A 23,182-nucleotide genomic window follows, 5' to 3' on the forward strand; every position below is an offset into this window, starting at 1 on the left:
AACATGCCACAATTCTGCCTGTGACTTCGAGCAAGTCGCTGCCCCTTTCTGGATTTCTTCTTTGTCCCCTCACCCCGTCTCCTTCCCACACCTAGTTCGCTCCTCCCGCAGCTAGATGGCGCGGCCGCAATCGACCCAGATAGGTGGGACTTGCCTCCCTTCTTGGCCAGGATGCGCCTTAGCCGGTGGGAGGGAGGTTGCGAGAAACCGGAAGTGCCGGAGCCTTCTCCGCCCGTGCTTTTAAGTGTCGTGTTCGCCTCCTTGGTTGCCACCGGTGCCGCCGCCGAGGAAGCTGCTAGGTGCCGGGGCTACCGCTGCGGCCGGGACGGGAGTGGAGGCGGCGCGGCATGAGGCGGCGGAGGTCCGCTTCGTAGCGCGCGTCGGAACGGTCCGGGCGGGGCTGGGGGAAGGTGCAGTATCCGCCCCCTACTGCTTCCCCTTTGCCCACAAGGCCTGCTCCCCAGACCACCTGGGCCCTCCCGCCTCACGGAGGAGCTGCCCGACGCGTTCTCCCGGTTAGACCGCTTTGTAGTGTACACGGCACGCACTGCTGCGCGGGGCCAGGGCCGGTGGCGGGGACCCCACTTTCCGGAAGAGGAAGCCGAGGCGGTTCCGAGTCAACCAACGTTCACTGGGCGCCTCCCGAGCGCTGGGTGCTAGGCTCTGGGCTTCCACGTCCGTTATTTTAATTGAGCCTCGTTGGGATTGGGAGGCCGGGTATGGTCCGGGTTTGCAGATAAGGAAACGGAATTCCAGGGAGACAAAGGGATTTGCCTAAGGTCATAGTGTGGCAGATCGGATTCAGACCCAGATTTTCTGTTTCCTGGCTAGTGTTCTGTTCTCTCTACCGCCTCACTGTGTTGATTCGCTCCTAGCTCATTGTCTCTTCCCCCTCCCATTCTGTTTCACCCACCCGCAGCAGGATAGATATTTCCCTTCTTTCCTGTCCATCCTCACTCTTCACATACTTTTCTAGGACTTGGCATCCCTTCAATCCCTCTTCTCAACATTCTCTTTTACACTCCTGTTCTTTCTCATTCATAGCTTTCCCAAGATCTTTGCTCCCTCGGTTATAATGAACCTCTAAACTAGCTCTGTACCTTAAAAAGTGAAATAGCTAGGCAGTCCTCAGTGAAGCTTGGAGTGTTTTAAATAGACCACTGAATGTTTGGCCCTTGGATTAAAATTTCAGGAATGTCATTTGAGTAGGTCCAAATTCAAGAGTCCTGAAGCTGTTTTCTAACCCGACGTGTTCTTCTCTGAATGAGAAGCTTTCTTGACATCTTAGTCCACTGTTACTCCGTTAGCATAACCCACTGTTTTTCCTTCATTTGCCACTTAGCCTTTCTAACTACATCTCTTTCCATCACCTGTTTGGATTATGACACCCCAGAATTAAAACTGATGACAAAGTGACAGTTGTAATCATAGATCCTCTTTTTTTATTTTTTGTACTGAGAATGTCGGCAGTCAGCATTTATACATTTTCCAGAAAAATTACCAATTTCAATTATTTTCATGGTATAATGGTAAAGAAAGAAGCAAAAATGGAATGCACTTTAAAAGGATAACATCTTTTATCTTGTAAAAATCTTGAATTATTAAATACAAGTTAGTTCCATTTCCACGAAAATGGCCTGGTCTATAATTCTTGTTGGTTATTCAACTGAGTCCATTCTGTCTCCAACCAGCTTAATATTGGCATTATGACTCAAAGGCAGAGTAACAGGCACATAGATATAACTTTTATTAATCATCATCTGTGTCATTTTTAATGATTTGCAATAGCCATTGAGTGACCTCACATTCGTATACTCTTTATTCTTTTTAAAGTCTTTCCATAATTTTGCTTTTAATTTATGTCTGGACATCAGGATTTAGATTTGTCAAGATATTCTTTTGAGTAAATTGGGCTACTTGTCTCAGAAATAATTTTACAATTTTGATCATGTAAAATAAAGATACAAAGTAATTTGGGCTTTATATATCATCATGAGTGATATGTATCATAAACATTATATACCATACTATCAGTTTTAAGTACTATTTGGGGGCTTTTTAGAGTTAATCTTGGCCATATTTATATGACCCCTTTTGTTAATGATCAACAGTTTTATATCTTATCTCATTATCCTGGTGAGCAGGATTGAATGGTGAGAAAAGGAAAGACTCCTTTGAGAAGAGAGCAGGATGAACAGAGGGATCTATGCTTGAAGTTGAGTCACTTGAAAAAAGATCTCTTTGAATGTGGAAGAGATCTGGGCAGATGAAAATACAATCAGGTAGGCACCGGGGAAGGTACTTACATGAAGAGGTAGATGGAGCAGTGAAATATATGCGCTGTGCTGGGAATTTGTGTTATCCCTATCTCCCAGTTTTTGAAACTAGAAAATTCTGGTCACCTATTTTGAATATCTGTTTTTATATAAGATGTTATAAAAGTCTGGAACTAAAAGCATTTAGTTATAGATTTGAGTAAATTACTAAAATTACACAATATCTGGTCTGTCCTAGAACATGCAAAATAAACATTTACTTTCAACCTACAGGGGAGTAGAGTGCCCTTTGAACTGTAAAACTGGTGTATGTGTGTTTGCACACATGTGCTTGAACAGAAATTTGAGTCCAGATACTTAATACAGTTCAGGAATACCAGATAATTTTACTTAAATGTAAGCAGATGGAACTTTTACATAGGGGAGATGTCAAGTTGATAAATCAGGAAGCTTGGCAGTAAGGCTTGGGAGGTTTGTCTGCTGAGCTTCCCTGTTCTGTTCCTTAGGTGGATACTCAGGAGCAGATTTAAAGATTAGTTCCAAATTTAGCACAAGGAAGTTGAGAAAAATGAGCCTTATTTAGGTAGAATCTTCTCCCACTTGTCCCCCCTTCAGGAATAAAACTAGGACCACTGACATATTTGACAGAAAATAGGCCTCCGCTAGCTTCGAGATGGGCAATAACCACCATTGTCATATACTGCCACTTGATATCAGTGTGCTGAAGACCAGTTGAGCTAAATGACTTAATTCTCTGCTGAGCTGGTTTGGATTTTAATTGTCTGGAGGTGAATGCCTAGTAGTAATAATATTACAAATTGTATACCTGATGTAACTGTCTAATGGATTTTCTGGCAGCTTTTGCTACAGTTAAGTTGAAAATGGAGATCCAGATCACTCTAGCATGAAAAAAGACACAATATCCTGGCCACAGGGTTCAATTCATTTTGCATGCCAGTAATGCACACCTGATGGACTATTTCCCAAACTACACCTGCTAACTTTTTCTCTGTAGTAGTCCTTCAACATGAATTAATGTTAGTTTGCAAATTTGAGCTTTAAAAATGATCTTATTAAATACAAAGCCTTGTATTATTTTTGAAGTAATTGTGAAATTGGTTGCATAAATGCAATCTAATCTGTCTCCTAAATTCATATATTTTTGACATCAGTTCAAAAAGAGCAGCCTGCCCCAGAATTTTTGTTTATATTACTTCTTTTGGTAGTGTCATAATTTAAAGATAGTACATGTCAGAAGTCACACAATAGCTTATGATACCACTTTATTTTCTCTTGGGTACTTAGCTCACATTACATTTAAATATTGGAATAAAGGAAAAATATATCCTCTTCTGGATTTGTGAAATGAGAAGAAATGTTATTAGATGAAATATTAACAGACACTGTAGGTAGGGGTTGATCTGGTAAATTGGGCTCAAACTTTCATCAGAATATTTGTGGCACAAACATTAAATGTTTTCCGCATCAACTACTTTAACTAGTTAAAGCCACTTGAAGATAATATCTTTATTTCTCCTATTTAGTCATGTGAGTAAAAGGAGTACATTCTGTAATAGTAGTTTCATAAGTTTTCTTTAAAATATAGAGTCCTCATAAGTGATCATACAATAGCGATGTCTGGGCAGAAGCAGGAGATTCAGAAAAATATACCAGCTGGTTAAGTGTTTTGTTGTTTGGAGTTACATTAAAAAAAGAAACAGTATTTACATTATCTTGGGTAAGTGCCCTAGGAAGGTTATTACAAGTACATTGTGACAATTTTATTATTGTTCTAAAAGGTAGTGATTATTTCTCTTAGTTGAAGAAATCCACATTCATCAAATGTGTTACTTTTCAAAATGCCAAAACACTTAACTCTCTTGGCACATTTAGCTTCACTACTGACATGCTCTTGGGCAAAGCATAGCAGCCAACTGGCATATGGCCTGCTTCCTTCCAGTGTGGGAAAGAAAAGGGAATTTTGGCAAGAGAATCCTAAGGAGAGTCTTGTATAAAAGTTCCCAAAGGGAATTATAGTCACGGTGAAATAGACATAACCTCGTATTTTAAAAATCTCATTTTTAAACTGAACACAGAGGAAGGGGAGCTGTTTTTTTGTTTGTTTTGTTTTGTTTTAAATAAATTTCATTGCAGATGTGCGCAAAAGAATTTTTTTTTTTTGCCTTTTTTTTTGGTGGCGGTAGCTGTCAAACTGTCAATGTATTACTGTAAGAGTTGTCAGTCCTCTGAACAGCTTCATGTGCCTTGTTTTTCTAGGAAAATGCAACATGGCAGCAGCAATGGAAACAGAACAGTTGGGTGTTGAAATCTTTGAAACTGCGGAGTGTGAGGAGAATATTGAATCACAAGATCAGCCTAAATTGGAGCCATTTTATGTTGAGCGATATTCCTGGAATCAGCTTAAAAAGCTGCTTGCTGATACCAGAAAATATCATGGCTACATGATGGCCAAGGCACCACATGATTTTATGTTTGTGAAGAGGAATGATCCAGATGGGCCTCATTCAGACAGGATCTATTATCTTGGTGAGTTTGAAGTTCTCGTTCCTCAGATGAAATGTTTTCTTAATTCCAACATAGAGAATAGATGTAATGTTAACCCAACATAGAGGTTAGTTATAATTCGTAGTTAAATTTTGGTGAATAAATAAATAAATTCGTGACTTTTGGTTCTGTTATAAGAAAAAAAAACCTTTTAATTTGAAGAACTTCAGTTTGTTACTGTGTTAATTTTGGTTTGTCCCATTAATTCTATTTTTACTTGCAGATAATAAATTGTGAATATATATACCCTTTGTCCCAGCATTTCCATTCTTAAGAATTAGTCCTATACGTATATTCACACGTATATGAAATGATCTGTAACAGTGACATTAGTTTCTGATACATGATCATAGTTTCAAAGTCAGTTAAAGATGCCGAAAATTACTTCTTCCTAAAGCTAGTTCAAAATGTTTTTCTCTAGGAATGGTCAGGTTAGAAAAAAAACAAACCATTAGTTTGTTCCCACTCTCAACAGCTGCTGCTTTCATTTTCTAAACCAGTGCTTCTTCCTGAGTCCATTCACACCAGATTTGAAGTTGTCTAAATTAAATATATTAATCCATTGATTTACTTTTTGTTTACTTAATTTAGAATACAGATTTCTTGCCCTGTTCCAAAGCTGTTTCTAATATAAGTTTCATAGATATCCTTTTACAGATATTTTCTGTGTGTACATTTAAGACAAATCTATTTACATTTTGTTTTTTACACAAAAAGCAGTATATAAACAGTTCTGAACCTTGATTTTTTCTCTTAATTTATTTTGGAGATGATTTCACATCAATAATTATAAACATAATTCATTATTTTTTATTCCATTATACAATTGTGCTGTGTTTTATTTAACCAGACCTCTAATAGTAGATATTTAGGTTTTTCTAATCTGCTAATACAAAAGATGCAGCAGTGAGTAAAGCAGTATATAGAAGGAATGATGTTCTACTACTGTCATTGTAATAAGATTTCAATTAAAAAAATAATAAATGATTGTTTTCTCTTATAGCCATGTCAGGTGAGAACAGGGAAAATACGTTGTTTTATTCTGAAATTCCCAAAACCATCAACAGAGCAGCAGTCTTAATGCTCTCTTGGAAGCCTCTTTTGGATCTTTTTCAGGTAGGATTCAACATTATTCCTGCAATTTGGTGTACATTTTTAGATGTTACGTTTATTTTGAAGCAGAAATTCAATTGGGATTTTTTCTTTGAAGTAGTTGTGAATCAGAAGTAATTAAAACATTTCTACTTACATAGTTCTCACGATTTTTTGGCGTTAACGTTAAAAGAACTAATGTATTTTCCCAGGAAGGTTTCATTTATATCTTGAATGTTATAAAACTTAATAACAGCACTAACTTTAATAAAGATCGTAAGTTCAGTTTTTGCTTCTAAATAGCATAATTCAGTTTATGTAAAATTAAAGTTTAGGGTTTTGTTTGTTTGGGGGATGGATTCAGGCAGCAGCCATTGAGATGAGAGATTTTATGGAGTTTTTGTTTTTGTTTTTGTTTTTTTAATTTATTTTAGTTAGAACAGTTGTAGTTTTACAGAAATATAATGCAGAAAGTAGTACAGAGTTCCCATATACCCCTTCTGTACACACATACGGTTTTCCCTATTATTAACGTTTTAAAGCTTAGGATTTTCCTCAGTATTTTTCAGACAAAAAATAAATAGTTGAAAACATCCCAAGGACAGGACAGTGGTTTAGATGGAATCGTTTGCCTTTTAGGTTCTCCTTTATTATTTTAACTTTTTTTTAATTTTGAAATACTTTCAAACTTGCAGGACAGTTACACAAAAATACTACAAAACCTATACCGAAAACTCCAACGTATCCCATTCTACTAACTACCCATATCCACCAATTTTAACATTTTTGCCAGAGTTGCCATATCATTCTATCTAGCTATTCCTCAGTCTTCAATCCATCTGTTTCTGTCTGTCTGTCTATCCATCAATCCATTTTCTGAACTCTTGTATGTAAGTTGTATACATCATGCTCCTTGAACACTTAATACTGCCATGTACATTTCTAAGAACAAGCATATTCATTTATGTAACCACCTTAAGTACATTTATCAACTTAAGGCAATTTAGCATTGATATAAAGCTTACATTTCATATTCTAATTTTTTTCATATGTTCCAAAATTGTCCTTCTGGGCCTTCTCTCCTCCCTTATTACATCCTGTCCAGGATCACGTATTTCATTTAATTGTCACTATCTCTTTAGTCTCTCGTTCTTTTTTTTTTTAATTGTGGGAATACACACACACACACACACACACACACCATAAACTTTCCCTTCATACCAAGCCTACCATTGTGTCATAAAATACACTGTTGTGGTACCTTCACCACCTTCTGTTACTAAAATTTCCTCATCCCTCCAAAAAGAAACCCTATGCCTATTAATGCAGTAATTCTCCATTCCGTCTGTGCCCGCTCCCCAACCACAAGCTTTGTAGTTTCCATGGGCCTTAAATTTAACATCCTAAATCTGTAACCCTCTTGTTTCTTAGATACCAATGTAACTTGAAAGGTATACATGAACCATGTTCCTATACCCCTGCATCTCCCCTCCTTTATGTAGTTCTTATTAAAAATTGCATATTTGTACATTGTGAATCCAGACCACTGATTCATCATTACATTTTATGCATTTGCTCTTTAGATCCTATAGGAAGTAAAAAGTGGAGTTGTAAAGCAAAAATACAGTAGTACTGGCATTTATATTTACCCATGTTATTATGTGTACTGGACATCCTCATTTCTTCCTGTAGCTTCAATCTGTTGTCCAGTGTCCTTTCCTTTCAACCAGCAGAACTCTCTTTAGCATGTCTCATAGGGCCAGTCTAGTGCTGACGAATTCCGTCAGCTTTTGTTTTTGAAATATAGTTTTGCTGGATATAGAATTCTTGTGTTTTTTTTTTTTTTTCTATCAGCACTTAATATGCCATCCCACTGCCACCATCTTCTTTTTTTTTTTTTAAGAGAAATTATGGTTCACAAAACAATCAGGCGTAAAATACAGGATTCCCATACCTCTGCACCCCCGACACCTTACACATTGGTGTGGGACATTTGTTACAATTCATGATAGCATTTATTTATAATTGTACTATTTTTTAATAGTAGTTACTTTTGCTACAATTGATGAAAGATTATTAAAATCATACTATTATCAATCATCCATAATTTACATTAAATGTATTTTTTTTTCCCCATATACTACCTTGCCAACCAGTGTTGGGGCTGGGTTGAAACATGGGTGCTGCTGCCTTTGTCTGAGGCGGGTTGAAACACTGGCTCAGAGCAGGGACCCAGTGATCCAAATACACTAATCAAAAGCCGTGATCCGTTTTGCCCACCCCTGTTCTTGGGAAAGAGGATTTTTATGTCCTTTTCTGTCCGTAGCAAGCTAACCAGGTGCTGGACCCCAAGACAGACTATCACAAAACCGAGAAATGGGCTCTGGCAGCCACCGCCTGGAGAGAGCAACTCACTGTTCTTTACTGTGTTCATCAACCTCTTTCTCCCACTCTTCCCTGGATGCTATACAATGTTCTTCTGTTCTCCAGAGCCTAGAACAGACAGTTCCTGCCTGTCAGATAGCTGTTTTGATGGAAGGACTGTGTCCTGGAGCTCCCTCCTACCATCTTTGCTGGACGCTTTTCCTCAAGTCCTTCCACTGCCTTATTTCCTCCATGGTTTCTGATGAAAAATTGGCAATTAATCTTACTGAGGCTCCCTTGTATGTGACACATTCCTTTTCTCTTGGTGGCTTTCAGAATTCTCTCTTTACTTCTGGCATTCAACAGTCTGATTATAATGTGCTGCAGCATAGGTCTGTTTGGATTTATTCTGTTTGGAGTTCCTTGAGCATCTTGGATGTGTATATTCATATCTTTTATTAAATTTTAGGCTTTTTCAGCCATTATTTCTTTGAATATTCTCTCTGCTCCTTTCTCTTTCTTCTCCGTCTCAGATTCCCACAATGGATATATTGATACTTTTGATGCTGTCACACAGATTCCTTAAAGCTCTGTTCACATTTCTTCATTCTTTCTTCTTACACTGGATGATTTCAATTTTCTTGTCTTCAAGTTTGCCAGTGCTTTCTTCTGCCAGCTCCAGTCTGCTGTTGAATCCCCCTAGGAAATTTTTAATTTCTGTTCCTGTGGTCTTCGACTCTGTTTGGTACCTTTTCATAATTTCCATCTCTCTATATTGATATCCTCTGTGTTCATCTGAGGTGTCTGTTCCTTAAGCTTGTATCCAGCTAATGTTATGACAGAGCTTTCCTTGAATGCCAGGAGCTAACACAACAGAGAATGAAAAAAAGAGAATACCTTTTCCAGTCTTTGCAAATTATCCTGTGCAATTGCCCTCCTTCAGGGCTTGTACATACAAATTTAGAGAATAGCTCCAGGCCAAAGTATAGAGGCTCCCCTGATGCCTTCTGTGCATGCATCTTTTCTTGAATAAGCCCTAGGAATTCCCTGTTACAGGGATTAGAATGTTTTCCCTAGGAAACAGTTTTCTTATGGTCCAGACACTGCAGTATATAACCTACAACCAGCAAGCCCTTTCCCCAGGCAGCCATTTGACTGTTCTCCCACAGCATTCTGTAAGAGAGCTCTGTGAACTGCCCTGTACATGCAGGGCAAATTCTGGGATGGCTAATCCCTGAGGCTCCCACCAAACAGATTGGGCCAGATGAGCATGTTCCCAGTATGTGCATGAGGGTTACTCTGTTCCCTCCAGAATTGGGTCCAGGATTGGCACTGGGAATGTAGGCTAGCTCCACGCTAAGCTTATGAGGGGTAGAGGAGGAGCCAGCCACGGTTCTAGGAAATCCTACTACTTTTTTCTTGATTCCGCACTCATCCTGTTACTTCAATCTTTTAACAGTTTTCTGGAGCCATGAGAAAGATGTTCCTACCAGTTCTTACTGGTTGTTCAAAGCTTCTGTGTTGGGGACCAAGTCCTGAAGCATCCTACTTTGTCATCTCAATTACTCTCTGCTAATCATTTTAATTGCACCTGTTTTATCATGAATTTTGTTCTTTTACATAGACTTGTGACTTTTCTTTAGTACAAAAAAAATTTTTAAATAGTGCATCAAACTATGAAATAATGGTAACTTTTCCATGGAACAATTTGCAAATCGAATCAATGTTCTTTTTTTCCTCTTAACTTTTTTTAATGCAATGTTTTGAAATATATTCACATACCAGTCATCCAAAGTGTACAATCAGTTGTTCACAGTATCATCATATAGTTGGGCATTCATCACCACAATCAATTTTTGAACGTTTTCATTACTCCAAAAAATAAAAATAAGAATAAAAAGTAAAAAGAACACCCAAAGCATCCCATGCCGCTCCTCCCCCTCATTATTCATTTACTTTTTGTCCCCATTTTTCTTTTTTTTAATATTCATTTTATTGAGATATATTCACATACCACACAGTCATACAAAACAAATAGTACATTCGATTGTTCACAGTACCATTACATAGTTGTACATTCATCACCAAAATCAATCCCTGACACCTTCATTACCACACACACAAAAATAACAAGAAGAATAATTAAAGTGAAAAAGAGCAATTAAAGTAAAAAGAACACTGGGTGCCTTTGTCTGTTTGTTTGTTTCTTTCCCCTATTTTTCTACTCATCCATCCATAAACTAGACAAAGAGGAGTGTGGTCCTTATGGCTTTCCCAATCCCATTGTCACCCCTCATAAGCTACATTTTTATACAATTGTCTTCAAGATTCATGGGTTCTGGGTTGTAGTTTGATAGTTTCAGGTATCTACCACCAGCTACTCCAGTTCATTAGAACCTAAAAAGGGTTGTCTATATTGTGCATAAGAGTGCCCACCAGAGTGACCTTTCGGCTCCTTTTGGAATCTGCCTGCCTCTGAAGCTTATTTCATTTCCTTTCACATCCCCCTTTTGGTCAAGAAGATGTTCTCCATCTCACGATGGCAGGTCTGCATTCCTCCCCAGGAGTCATATTCCACGTTGCCAGGGAGATTCACTCCCCTAGGTGTCTGATCCCACGTAGGGGGGAGGGCAGTGATTTCACCTTTCAAGTTGGCTTAGCTAGAGGGAAAGGGCCACATCTGAGCAACAAAGAGGCATTTGGGAGGAGGCTCTTAGGCACAATTATAGGGAGGCCTAGCCTCTCCTTTGGAGCAACAGTCTTCCCAAGGGCAAATCCTGTGGTAGAGGACTACTTTTTCTACTCATCTGTCCATACATTGGATAAAGGGAGTGTGAGCCACAAGGTTTTCACAATCACACAGTCCCACCGTATAAGCCATATAGTTATACAAACATCTTCAAGAGTCACGGATACTGGATTGCAGTTCCACAGTTCAGGTATTTCCTTCTAGCTATTCTAATAACCCTTAACTTTATTATGGAAAATTTCAAACCATACAACAGTAAAGGGAATAAGATGTGAACCAGTTTGAACAATTATCAAATCTTTGTCATCAGTGTTTCATACGTAACTGTACCCCATCACCCTTTCAAAATCTCCACACCCTCTCCAAGATTATTTTGAAGCAGATCCCAGATATATTTCATTACTAAATAAATCAATATGTATCTCTGAAAGATATGAGTTCTTTTTAAACGTTATCACACTATTATCACACCTAAAGAAATTTCTGATCATTTTTAATATCAAATATTCAGTTAATATTCATATTTTCCTGATTTTTTAATATATTTTTCACCTTTATTTTTCCAGTTGGTTTGTTTGAATCAAGATCTAAGTAACATCAATATGTTGCAATTGGTCAGTAGATCTCTTAATCTATTGGTTTCCTTTCCAGCCTTTTTTCCCCATTGTAGTTTATCTGTTGAAGAAACAAAATTTATGGAAATGTTCAGTCTTGACTTTGCTGATTAAGTGCCATGGATTTTTGTTTTTGTTGGTTGGTTGGTTGGATTTTGTTTTTTCCCAAGAATACTTCATTGGTGATATATACTTCCCTCAGTAGGCATATAGCCTTCTTTTTCATGTGATGTTAGCACCTTTTGATTGTTACCTAGATCCATTAACTTATTAGGGCTTGTAAGATAATGATATATTCTTTCTTTTTTTGTTTATTTACTGAAATACTGTTACAAGGAGAATCTTCTGTTCAACAACTATTGAATTTCCCTAAGGTCCAGTTCACATTGGAAAGGCAGCATGTTTGATTCGTTCCCTTTATTTATCATTTTTCAAATACTGAAATCATTTCCTGAATTCTTCTGGAGGTGGCCAATTAGAGGTTTTTGTTTGTTTTTGCATTCTCATGAACTTTTAGATTTCAACCTGTTTGATGTGTTTTGATCCACTGCAGTTATTATTCTTACTAAACGAATTGTCTTATCTTTGGCTAGTGGTAGCCTTTTCAGCTTTTTTAATCCTTTTGATATGATTCTGGTAATATTTGATAGCTCTCTTCCTTTCTGTTATGATGAAGATGTTCATGCTCATCTTATACATCGCCTGCCCCATGCTTGGACCCATTTTCCAGGGAGCCCTGATTCCTTTAGGGGAAAGTGGTATTAAGAGAGTATGAGCTGATAACTAGGGATGCTCATTCTTATTGAGTTCGTCATTGTTTCTGGGTCTTTTTAGCAGACAGACTAGGAAATACAAACTTATTATGCGCATGTATTTGAAATTTAAGTATGAACATGAACTCGTATCAATTCAATTAAAATGTATCGTAAGGTCAGACTGATAAATCTAATTCAAATTCTGCCTAGAGGGTTTTTATTTAACTTCATTTATTTTACATATGAATCTCTTTTTTTTAATGCCAGAGATCCCTGTGTAAACAACAACATAATAACTTATTTGCATTATCCCGTAAAAAGCACACAACAATTTGAAAATAAAGTAATACGCCAACACTATGTTTATTCATAATAGTAACTTGGAATTATTTTTCTCTTTGTGATTATGCCACCAATTCTATATAGTTTGATGCATTTGCTTCATTTTGCTTTCAGGTTTTAGGAGTTTCTTTATTTTTAATTTAAGTTTGTTTTATAAAATAGTTACATGATTCCAAAGTCACATCTACAAAATAGGGTATGTTCAGAGAAGACTAGCTTCCCTGTCTTCTCCCTCTACTTCTAGATAACCTTTAAAAAGAAAGAAAAAGGCTTATCCTGGCCTTTTAAAAAATATAAGCGAGTACACAGATAGTCATATCCCCCTTTTAGAGAAACAGTGACATATAATATATGCTTTTCTCCTTGCAGTTTTCAGTTATGGAGTTTCAGACTCTGTGGGCTTCTATTGCTAGTCTTCATTCCTTCTTACATCTGTGTTGTGTTATGCAGATGAAGCATTGTCTAACCAGTTCCCTGTTGATGGACATTTCAATTATTTTTAATCTTGCTGTTAACAAATAGTACTGCAATGAAATGAATTGTGCATACAACTTTTTTGCCACAGTCTTTTTGGACTCAATTCTTAGAAGTGAGATTGCTAGACCAAAAGATGTATGCTTCTGTAATTTTGCTAGATATTATCAAATTTCTCTCCATAGGGGATTACTACCAGCAAGATACAAGCATGCCTGTTTCCCTGTAGACTCTCCAACAGAGTATATGGTCAACCATTGGATTTTTGCCAATCCGATAATGGAAAATAGTATCCCATTGTAGTTTTGTTTGTTTATTTTGGGGGAACAATTCTGTGATGAGCATGGTTGATCATCATTTTATATAGTTAAAGGCTATTTGCATTTTTTTTCCTTTATAAATTGCCTGTTTGTTTCTGTAGTCCATTTTTCCAGGGGTGGTTGGTCTTTTCCTTCATTTTTAGCATCCTTTTATATTTTAGGGATGTTAACCCTTTGCCTGTGACATATTTTGCAAATATTTTTCCTTATGTGGTTATTTGGGGCAGTTGTTTTTTTGCTTTGGCTATGGATAAATTTTTTATGCAGTAACATTTATCACTCTTTTCCTTTACTGCTTCTGGATTTTAAGTCGTATTTAGGACAGTTTCCCCTAATCCCATGTTTTCGTTTAATACTTAATGTTTTTCTTTTTTCTTTTCTTTTTTTTTTTTTAGCTTTATTGAAGTATAATTGACATGAAATAAGCTGCAAATATTTAAAGTGTACAATTTGATAGATTTGAAACATATGTATGCATCTGTGGAGTTATTACCTCAGCCATTACCATCAAAAGTTTCCTCGTGTCCCTTTGTAATCACTCTCATTTTCCTCATCCCCAGGCAACAGTAGCACCAGTCTTGCACATATTTTGTAAAATTTATCTCTAAGTATTTCACATTTTTTTAATGCTGTTGTAAATGGTATTTTTTCTAATTTTGATTTCTGGTTCTTCACCATGAGTATACAGTGTCTTTTGTATATTGCTCTTGTATCCTACAACTTTGCTTAAACTCAAGAGCTTTTTTGTAGATTGCATTGAGTTTTCTACATGGACAGTCATGTCTACAAATAATGACAGTTTGGCTTCTTCCTTCACAATCTGGTTGCCTTTTATTTCTTTTTCTTGCCTTATTTAGCTTATTTAGCACTGGCTAAAACTTGCAGTGCAGTGTTGAATAGAAGTGGTAAAAAAGCAGAAATTCTTGTCTTCTTGATCTTAAGCGGGGAAGCATTCAGTCTTTTACCAACAAGTATGATTTTAGCTGTAGGTTTTTCTGAGATTCCCCTTATTAGGCTTAGGAAATTCTCTTCAATTTCTAGTTTGCATCGAGTTTTTATCAGGAACAGATATTGGATTCTTATCAAATGTGTTTTTGGTGTCAGTTGAGATAATTGTACTGTTTTTCTTTTTTAATTTGTTAATGTGATAAAATACATCAATTAATTTTTGAATGTTTAAATAACTTTGAATTCCTGGGATAAAGTCCACTTGTTTTTGATGCATTACTTAAATATTATTGGATCAGTTTGATAAACTTTTGTTTTTTTTATATTGATGCTTATGAAGAATATTAGTCTTTAATTTTCTTTTCTTGTAATTTCTTTGTCTGATTTTGGTATTAGGATTGTGCTGGCATCACAGAATGAGTTGGAGAGTATTTCTTCCATTTTAATTTTCTAGAAAAATTTGTATAGAATTGGTATTATTTTTTCCTTAAATAAGGGGTAGAATTCACCAGCCAAACCATCTGGGCCTGTAGTTTTCTTGTGGGAAAGTTTTTAACTACAAATTCAGTTTCTGTAGTAAATATAGAGCTATTCAGGTTATGTATTTCTTTGAGTGAGTTTTGATAGTATGTGTCGTTTAGCGAATTTCTCCATTTCATCTGTTATTGCATTATTTGGCATAAAGTTCATAATAATCCTTTTAATGTCTATTGAACCTCTAGTGATATCCTTCTCTCATTGGTAATTTGTGACTTCTCTTTCTCCTTTTTCTCCCCCCTGATTATTCTGGCTACGAGTTTATCAGTTTGATTTCACTGATTTTCTCTGTCATTTTTCTGTTTCTACTTCATTGTTTTATGTGCTATTCTTTATTATTTCCTTTCTTCCACTTACTGTGGATTTCATTTGCTTTCTTTTTTTTTAGTTTCTTAAGGTGGAAGCTGAGATCACTATTATCATTATTTTAAAGAACTTCCTTCTCTTGTTATATAGGCATTTAATGCTATAAATTTCCCTTTAAGTACTGCTTTAGTGGCAGCCTATAAATTTTGATATGTTGTGTTTTCATTCTCATTTATTTCAAAATACTTATTAATTTCCCTTTAACTCATAGGTTATTTGGAAGTTTACTATTTAGTTTACAAATAATGGGAATTTTCAAGAGATCTTTCTGTCACTGATTTCTAATTTAATTCCATGTGATAAGAGAACATACTTAGATTGACTGGAATCCTTTTTGATCTTTTCAGTTTTCTATGTTCTTCCTGATTTTCTATTCTATCAGTTATTGAGAGAGGGTGTTGAAATCTCCAACCATAATTGAAGATTGGACTATTTCTCCTACCATTTCAATTATTTGTTTCTTTATGTATTTTGAAGCTATGTTATTAGGTGCATAAATGAATAGATTGTTTTGTCCTCCTGATGAATTGACTCCTTTATTGTTAAGAAATGACCTTTTTTCCTCTGGCAATATTCTTTGCTCTAAAGTTTACCTTGGTAATATAGCCACTCCAGCTTTCTTCTGAATTAGAGTCAGTGTGGAGTATGTTTTTCCATCCTTTTACTTTTTTCTAAACAGATTTATTAAGAGCACATTTGTTATATATTTCAAGGGCTTTTGATTCATTCACACAGTTGTATATTCACCATTACAGTCAACTTTAGAACATTTTCATTACACCAAAAGAAATTCCACATCTATTAGCCAGCCTTCTTAATCCCCTATCTCTTCCAGCTCTAGGCAACCATTAATCCACTTTCTGTCTTTATGTATTTGCCTATTCTGGACATTTCATATAAATGGAATCATACACTTTGTGGTCCTTTGTAACCTGCTTCTTTGACTTAGCATAATGTTTTCAAGGTTCATCCATATTGTAGCATATATCAGTACTTGAGATTTAATTCTCATAACATAAAATTCACCATTTTAAAGTGTACAATTCACTGGTTATTGGTATTTTTACTATGCTATGCAGCCATTACCACTCTGTAATTCCCAAACATTTCCATCACTCCAAAAAGAAACCCATACCTATTAGCAGTCAGTTTCAATTCCCCTCTTCCACCATACCCTGGCTACCACAATCTCCTTTCTTTCTCTATGGATTTACCTATTCTAGATATTTCATATGAATTGAATTGTATATGTGCCTTTTGTGTCCTTCTGCTTTCACTTAGCATAATGTTTCTCGGTTAATCCATGTTGTAACAGGTAAAAGAGTAGTTAATTTGTTTTTATGGCTGAAGAATATTCCATTCTATGCATCTACTACATTTTATTTATCCATTTATCACTTGATGGATCTATGAGTTTTTTTCTACTTTTTGGCTATTATGAATAATGCTGCTCTGAATATTTATGTACAAGTTTTATGTGGACTTATGTTTTCATTTCTCTTTGTTTTATAATTAGGAGTAGAATTGCTGGGTCACATGGTAATTCTATGTTTAAATTTGTAAAGAACTGCCGAACTTTTTCCATAGCAGCTGCACAATTTTATATTCCCAGCATTGTACAGGGATTCCAATTTCTCCACATCCTCACCAACACTTGTTAATGTCTGTCTTTTTTATTGCAGCTGCCTTAGTGAGTGTGACGTGGTATTTTGTTGTCATTTTGATTTGCTTTTCCCTAATGACTAGTGTTGTTGAGCATCTTTTCATTTGCTTATTGGCCATTTGTATATTTGGCAATATTTGCTCATTTTTTTAATTGCTTCTATCCTTTTACTCTTAAACTGTGGCTTTGTATTTAAAGTGAGTTTCTTGTAGGCAGTATATACTTGGGTCTTGCTTTTTTATCCAATCTGAAAATTTCTGCCTTTAATTGAGGTGTATAGAACATTCATATTTAATATGATTATTGATATGGTTAGGTTTAAGTCTGTATTGCTATTTGTTTTCTATTTAATCTGTTCTTCATTCCCTTTTCCTTCTTTTTCTGATGTCTTTTGGATTGAGTGTTTTTACAATTCAATATTATCTCCTTTGGCTTATTAGCTATAACTCTGTTCTTTTCGTTAGTGGTAGTTTGAAGATTTATAGTATATATCTTTAACTTACACAATCTATCTCCAAATGATATTATGTCACTTCACATATAATATAAATACTTTTCAATATAGTGTACTTCGATTTTTTTCCCTCCCAGCATTTGAGCAATTGTCTTAAGCTTTACTTTTATGTGTTATTTTACATTGTTATTCTTTTTAAGTAATCAATTATTTTTAAAAATATTTAAATAATAAAATCTCATATACTTAATTATGTAATTGTTTTTGGTGTTCTTCATTCTTTGTGTAGATCCATGTTTCCTTCTAGAATCATTTTCCTTCACCTGAAGAACTGCCTTTTAACATTTCTTATAGTGTGAGTCTGCTCGTGATGAATTCTTTTGGCTTTTAAAGAGTCTTTATTTCACTTTTATTTTTGAAAGATATTTTTATTGGATATAGAAGTCTTAGTAGACAGTTTTTATCTATTAGTACTTTAGACATTTTGCTCCACTGTTTTCTCATTTGCATTGTTTCTGAAATCTGCTGTCTTCCCTATCTTGTTTCCTCTGTAAATAGCATATCTTTTTTCCTCTGACTGCTTCCAAGATTTTCTTTTTTTCACTAGTTTTGAGTTTTTATGGTGAGCCTTGTCATGTTTTTCTTATTTCTTGTGTTTGAGCTTATTATTTCTTCAAATATTTTTTCTGTCTTCCCTCTGTTCTTCTCATTCAGGCTGTCTAATTACCTGTATATTAATCCTTTTGAAGTTGTCCCATACTTAACTAATGTTCTGTTCAGTTAACATTTTTCCCCTCTGCATTTCATTTTGGATAATTTCTGTTGCTTTGTGTTCAAGTTCATTGCTGTTTTCTTCTGCAATGTCTAATCTACCATTAATCTTGTCCAGTGTATTTTTCATCTCAGACATTGAAGTTGTCATCTAGATTCTTGACTTGGCTCTTTTTTCTGTCTTCCATGTCTCAGCTTTTGAACATATGGAACACAGTTTTAATGTCCTTATCTACTAATTTTATCATCTGTGCTAGTTCTGGGTTGATTTTGTTTCATTTTTTTCCCCTCCTCATTATGGGTTATATTTTCCTACTTCTTTGTCTGCATTGTAATTTTTTATGGGATTATAGACATTACGACTCTTACCTTGTTGTGTTTGTATTCCAGTAAATTTTCTTGAGCTTTGTTTGGAGACATAATTAAGTTACTTGGAAGCAGTTTGATCTTTTTACGTCCCGCTTTTAAGATTTGTTAGGCAGTACCAGAGTCATGTGTAGTCTCGTCCTAATATTCCTCACTACTTAGGCAAGAATTTTCTGAGTACTGTATCCAGCATTCAGTGGAATTATGGTTTTCCATTCAGGCTGTTGGAAACAGGCACTACTATCCAGCCCTGTGAGAACACTAAGTACTTCTTCCACAGTTTTTTTCAGAAAGTTCTTTCCCCAACCTCTTGGTAGTTTCATCACACACATGCACAGATTATGGTGAATACTTGAGGGAGATCCCCTGCAGATCTCTCTCTGCAGTTCTTTCCTCTTCTCTACTCTGTCAAACTCTAGCTGGTTTCCCTGTAGTCTTAGCTACCACTCCTCAACTCAAGAAGTCTTCCAGCCTCTGCCTGGATTCTCCCTCCTTATGCCATGGTCTGAAAGTTTTCAAGGCAATAAACTGGAGCATTTGTAAGGTTCAACTCATTTGTTTCCCATTTCTCAAGAATCACTGTTCTTTGTTGCCTAATGTCCAGTATCTTGAAAACTATTATTCATGTATTTTTCTACATTTTTTGTTGTTTTGGGCAGGGGGGTAAATCCATTCCCTGTTACTCTGTTTTGGCCAGAAGTGGGAATGTGTTTCATATTTAAATCTCTTTTGGAATATGTGAGGAGTGGATTCAGTTTTATCTTTTTGCATATGGCTATGCAGTAAACCCAACATCATTGATTTAGGTCCCATTTTTTCCCACCATCTTTTTCTTACTAATTTCTATATTCAGTTTTTATTTTGAGTTTTCTATTCTGTGCCATTGGTCTTTCTATTTATTTATGTACCAAAGCTGTATTATTTTAATTATAGAGGTTTTAATTTTTTAATATCTGGTAAAGTCAGTCTTGCTCCCCACCGTTGATCTTTTTCAGTGTTCTTCTTACCACCTTGCTTGTTTATTCTTTCAAATAAAAAAATTTTATAATCATAAAGTTATAAATAGTAGTGTTCACTTTTAAAAGTTAATTTCTTGGCTCTTAAACATTTGTTTTGTTCTGAATAAAAAACATTAAGACATTAACTATGAATCGAGCCTAGTGGCCTTTATGGAGACTGAAAGAGGAGAAATTCAAACATAAGCATAAGGTCAGAATTGCTCTTGACTTCAGTGGAAACAGTCTAACCTAACATTATTTTAGACTTGCAGGTACATAACTGTATTTACTACCCTTGAGCAATGTTTACTTTCAGTGTTCTGTCTTAATTTCGGAATAACATTTCTGTCAATATGCTTATCTAGACTCCTTTTTTTTTTTTTTTTTTAATCTTCATTTTATTGAGATATATTCACATACCACACAGTCATACAAAACAAATCGTACTTTCGATTGTTTACAGTACCATTACATAGTGGTACATTCATCACCCAAATCAATCCCTGACACCTTCATTAGCACACACACAAAAATAACAAGAATAATAATTAGAGTGAAAAAGAGCAATTGAAGTAAAAAAGAACACTGGGTACCTTTGTCTGTTTGTTTCCTTCCCCTATTTTTCTACTCATCCATCCATAAACTAGACAAAGTGGAGTGTGGTCCTTATGGCTTTCCCAATCCCATTGTCACCCCTCATAAGCTACATTTTTATACAACTGTCTTCGAGATTCATGGGTTCTGGGTTGTAGTTTGATAGTTTCAGGTATCCACCACCAGCTACCCAAGTTCTTTAGAACCTAAAAAGGGTTGTCCAAAGTGTGCATAAGAGTGCCCACCAGAGTGACCTCTCGGCTCCTTTTGGAATCTCTCTGCCACTGAAGCTTATTTCATTTCCTTTCACATCCCCCTTTTGGTCAAGAAGATGTTCTCCGTCCCACGATGCCGGGTCTACATTCCTCCCCGGGAGTCATATTCCACGTTGCCAGGGAGATTCACTCCCCTGGGTGTCTGATCCCACGTAGGGGGGAGGGCAGTGATTTCACCTTTCAAGTTGGCTTAGCCAGAGAGAGAGGGCCACATCTGAGCAACAAAGAGGCATTCGGGAGGAGGCTCTTAGGCACAACCATAGGGAGGCCTAGCCTCTCCTTTGCAGCAACCGTCTTCCCAAGGGTAAAACCTGTGGTAGAGGGCTCAACCCATCAAACCACCAGTCCCCTATGTCTGTGGTCATGTTAGCAACCATGGAGGTGGGGTAGGCGAATACCCCTGCATTCTCCACAGGCTCCTCAAGGGGGCACTACATCTTTTTTTTTTTCCTTGTTTTTCTTTTTTTTTTTTTTTAACTTTCCCTTCTTTTTTAAATCAACTGTATGAAAAAAGAGTTAAAAAGAAAACAAACATACAATAAAAGAACATTTCAAAGAGACCATATCAAGGGAGTAAGAAAAAGACAACTAACCTAAGATAACTGCTTAACTTCCAACATGTTCCTACTTTACCCCAAGAAAGTTACCTAATATAGCAACATTTCTGTCAACTTGCTCCTACTATATCCATCAGAAATTAACAGACCATAGTCATTCCTGGGCATCCCCAGAACGTTAAATAGCTTATCTGTTCTTCTTGGATTATTGTTCCCCCTTCCCCTACATTCTACATTATAAAACATTTGTTTTACATTTTTCAAAGTTCACATTAGTGGTAGCATATAATATTTTTCTTTTTGTGCCTGGCTTATTTCGCTCAGCGTTATGTCTTCAAGGTTCATCCATGTTGTCATATGTTTCACGAGATCGTTCCTTCTTACTGCCGCGTAGTATTCCATCGTGTGTATATACCACATTTTATTTATCCATTCATCTGTTGAAGGACATTTGGGTTATTTCCATCTCTTGACAATTGTGAATAATGCTGCTATGAACATTGGCATGCAGATATCGGTTCGTGTCACTGCTTTCCGATCTTCCGGGTATATACCAAGAAGTGCAATCGCTGGGTCGAATGGTAACTCTATATCTAGTTTTCTAAGGAACTGCCAGACTGACTTCCAGAGTGGCTGAACCATTATACAGTCCCACCAACAATGAATAAGAGTTCCAATTTCTCCACATCCCCTCCAGCATTTGTAGTTTCCTGTTTGTTTAATGGCAGCCATTCTAACCGGTGTTAGATGGTATCTCATTGTGGTCTTAATTTGCATCTCTCTAATAGCTAGTGAAGCTGAACATTTTCTCATGTGTTTCTTGGCCATTTGTATTTCCTCTTCAGAGAACTGTCTTTTCATATCTTTTGCCCATTTTATAATTGGGCCGACTGTACTATTGTCATTGAGTTGTAGGATTTCTTTATATATGCAAGATATCAGTCTTTTGTCAGATACATGGTTTCCAAAAATTTTTTCCCATTGAGTTGGCTGCCTCTTTACCTTTTTGAGAAATTCCTTTGAGGTGCAGAAACTTCTAAGCTTGAGGAGTTCCCATTTATCTATTTTCTCTTTTGTTGCTTGTGCTTTGGGTGTAAAGTCTAGGAAGTGGCCGCCTAATACAAGGTCTTGAAGATGTTTTCCTATATTATCTTCTAGGAGTTTTATGGTACTTTCTTTTATATTGAGATCTTTGGTCCATTTTGAGTTAATTTTTGTGTAGGGGGTGAGGTAGGGGTCCGCTTTCATTCTTTTGGATATGGATATCCAACTCTCCCAGCCCCATTTGTTGAAAAGACCATTATGACTCAGTTCAGTGACTTTGGGGGCCTTATCAAAGATCAGTTGGCCATAGATCTGAGGGTCTGTCTCCGAATTCTCAATTCGATTCCATTGATCTATATGTCTATCTTTGTGCCAGTACCATGCTGTTTTGGCAACTGTGGCTTTATAATAAGCTTCAAAGTCAGGGAGTGTAAGTCCTCCCACTTCGTTTTTCTTTTTAGAGTGTCTTTAGCAATTTGAGGCATCTTTCCTTTCCAAATAAATTTGATAACTAGCTTTTCCAAGTCTGCAAAGTAGGTTGTTGGAATTTTGATTGGGATTGCATTGAATCTGTAGATGAGTTTGGGTAGAATTGACATCTTAATGACATTTAGTCTTCCTATCCATGAACATGGAATATTTTTCCATCTTTTAAGGTCCCCTTCTATTTCTTTTAGTAGAGTTATGTAGTTTTCTTTGTATAGGTCTTTTACATCTTTGGTTAAGTTTATTCCTAGGTACTTGATTTTTTTAGTTGCTATTGAAAATGGTATCTTTTTCTTGAGTGTCTCTTCAGTTTGTTCATTTCTAGCATATAGAAACATTACTGACTTATGTGCATTAACCTTGTATCCCGCTACTTTGCTAAATTTGTTTATTAGCTCTAGTAGCTGTATCGTCGATTTCTCAGGGTTTTCTAGATATAAGATCATATCATCTGCAAACAATGACAGTTTTACTTCTTCTTTTCCAATTTGGATGCCTTTCATTTCTTTGTCTTGCCGGATTGCCCTGGCTAGCACTTCCAGCACAATGTTGAATAACAGTGGTGACAGCGG

At 36.2% G+C, this 23,182-nt stretch overlaps 1 protein-coding gene across 9 annotated transcripts in view; it reads left to right on the forward strand.

Annotated features, from left to right (window-relative positions):
• Positions 1 to 205: 205 nt before the first annotated feature.
• DPP8 (dipeptidyl peptidase 8) overlaps positions 206 to 23,182 on the forward strand; it is a 76,297-nt gene continuing 53,320 nt past the window's right edge. Inside the window, exons 1-4 of one of the 9 annotated variants that reach the window (XM_037833672.1) lie at positions 206 to 515; positions 2,145 to 2,282; positions 4,554 to 4,823; positions 5,845 to 5,957. In XM_037833672.1, coding sequence (XP_037689600.1) covers positions 2,246 to 2,282; positions 4,554 to 4,823; positions 5,845 to 5,957 — 420 coding nt within the window. In that variant the 5' untranslated portion in view covers positions 206 to 515; positions 2,145 to 2,245. Of the gene's footprint in view, positions 516 to 1,949; positions 2,283 to 4,553; positions 4,824 to 5,844; positions 5,958 to 23,182 lie in introns of those variants that run through there. The other 8 variants (XM_037833663.1, XM_037833665.1, XM_037833666.1 and 5 more) reach the window with 8 other exon arrangements.

This window comes from Choloepus didactylus, chromosome 4 (genome assembly GCF_015220235.1).
Source record: "Choloepus didactylus isolate mChoDid1 chromosome 4, mChoDid1.pri, whole genome shotgun sequence".
Lineage (NCBI taxonomy): Eukaryota > Metazoa > Chordata > Mammalia > Pilosa > Megalonychidae > Choloepus > Choloepus didactylus.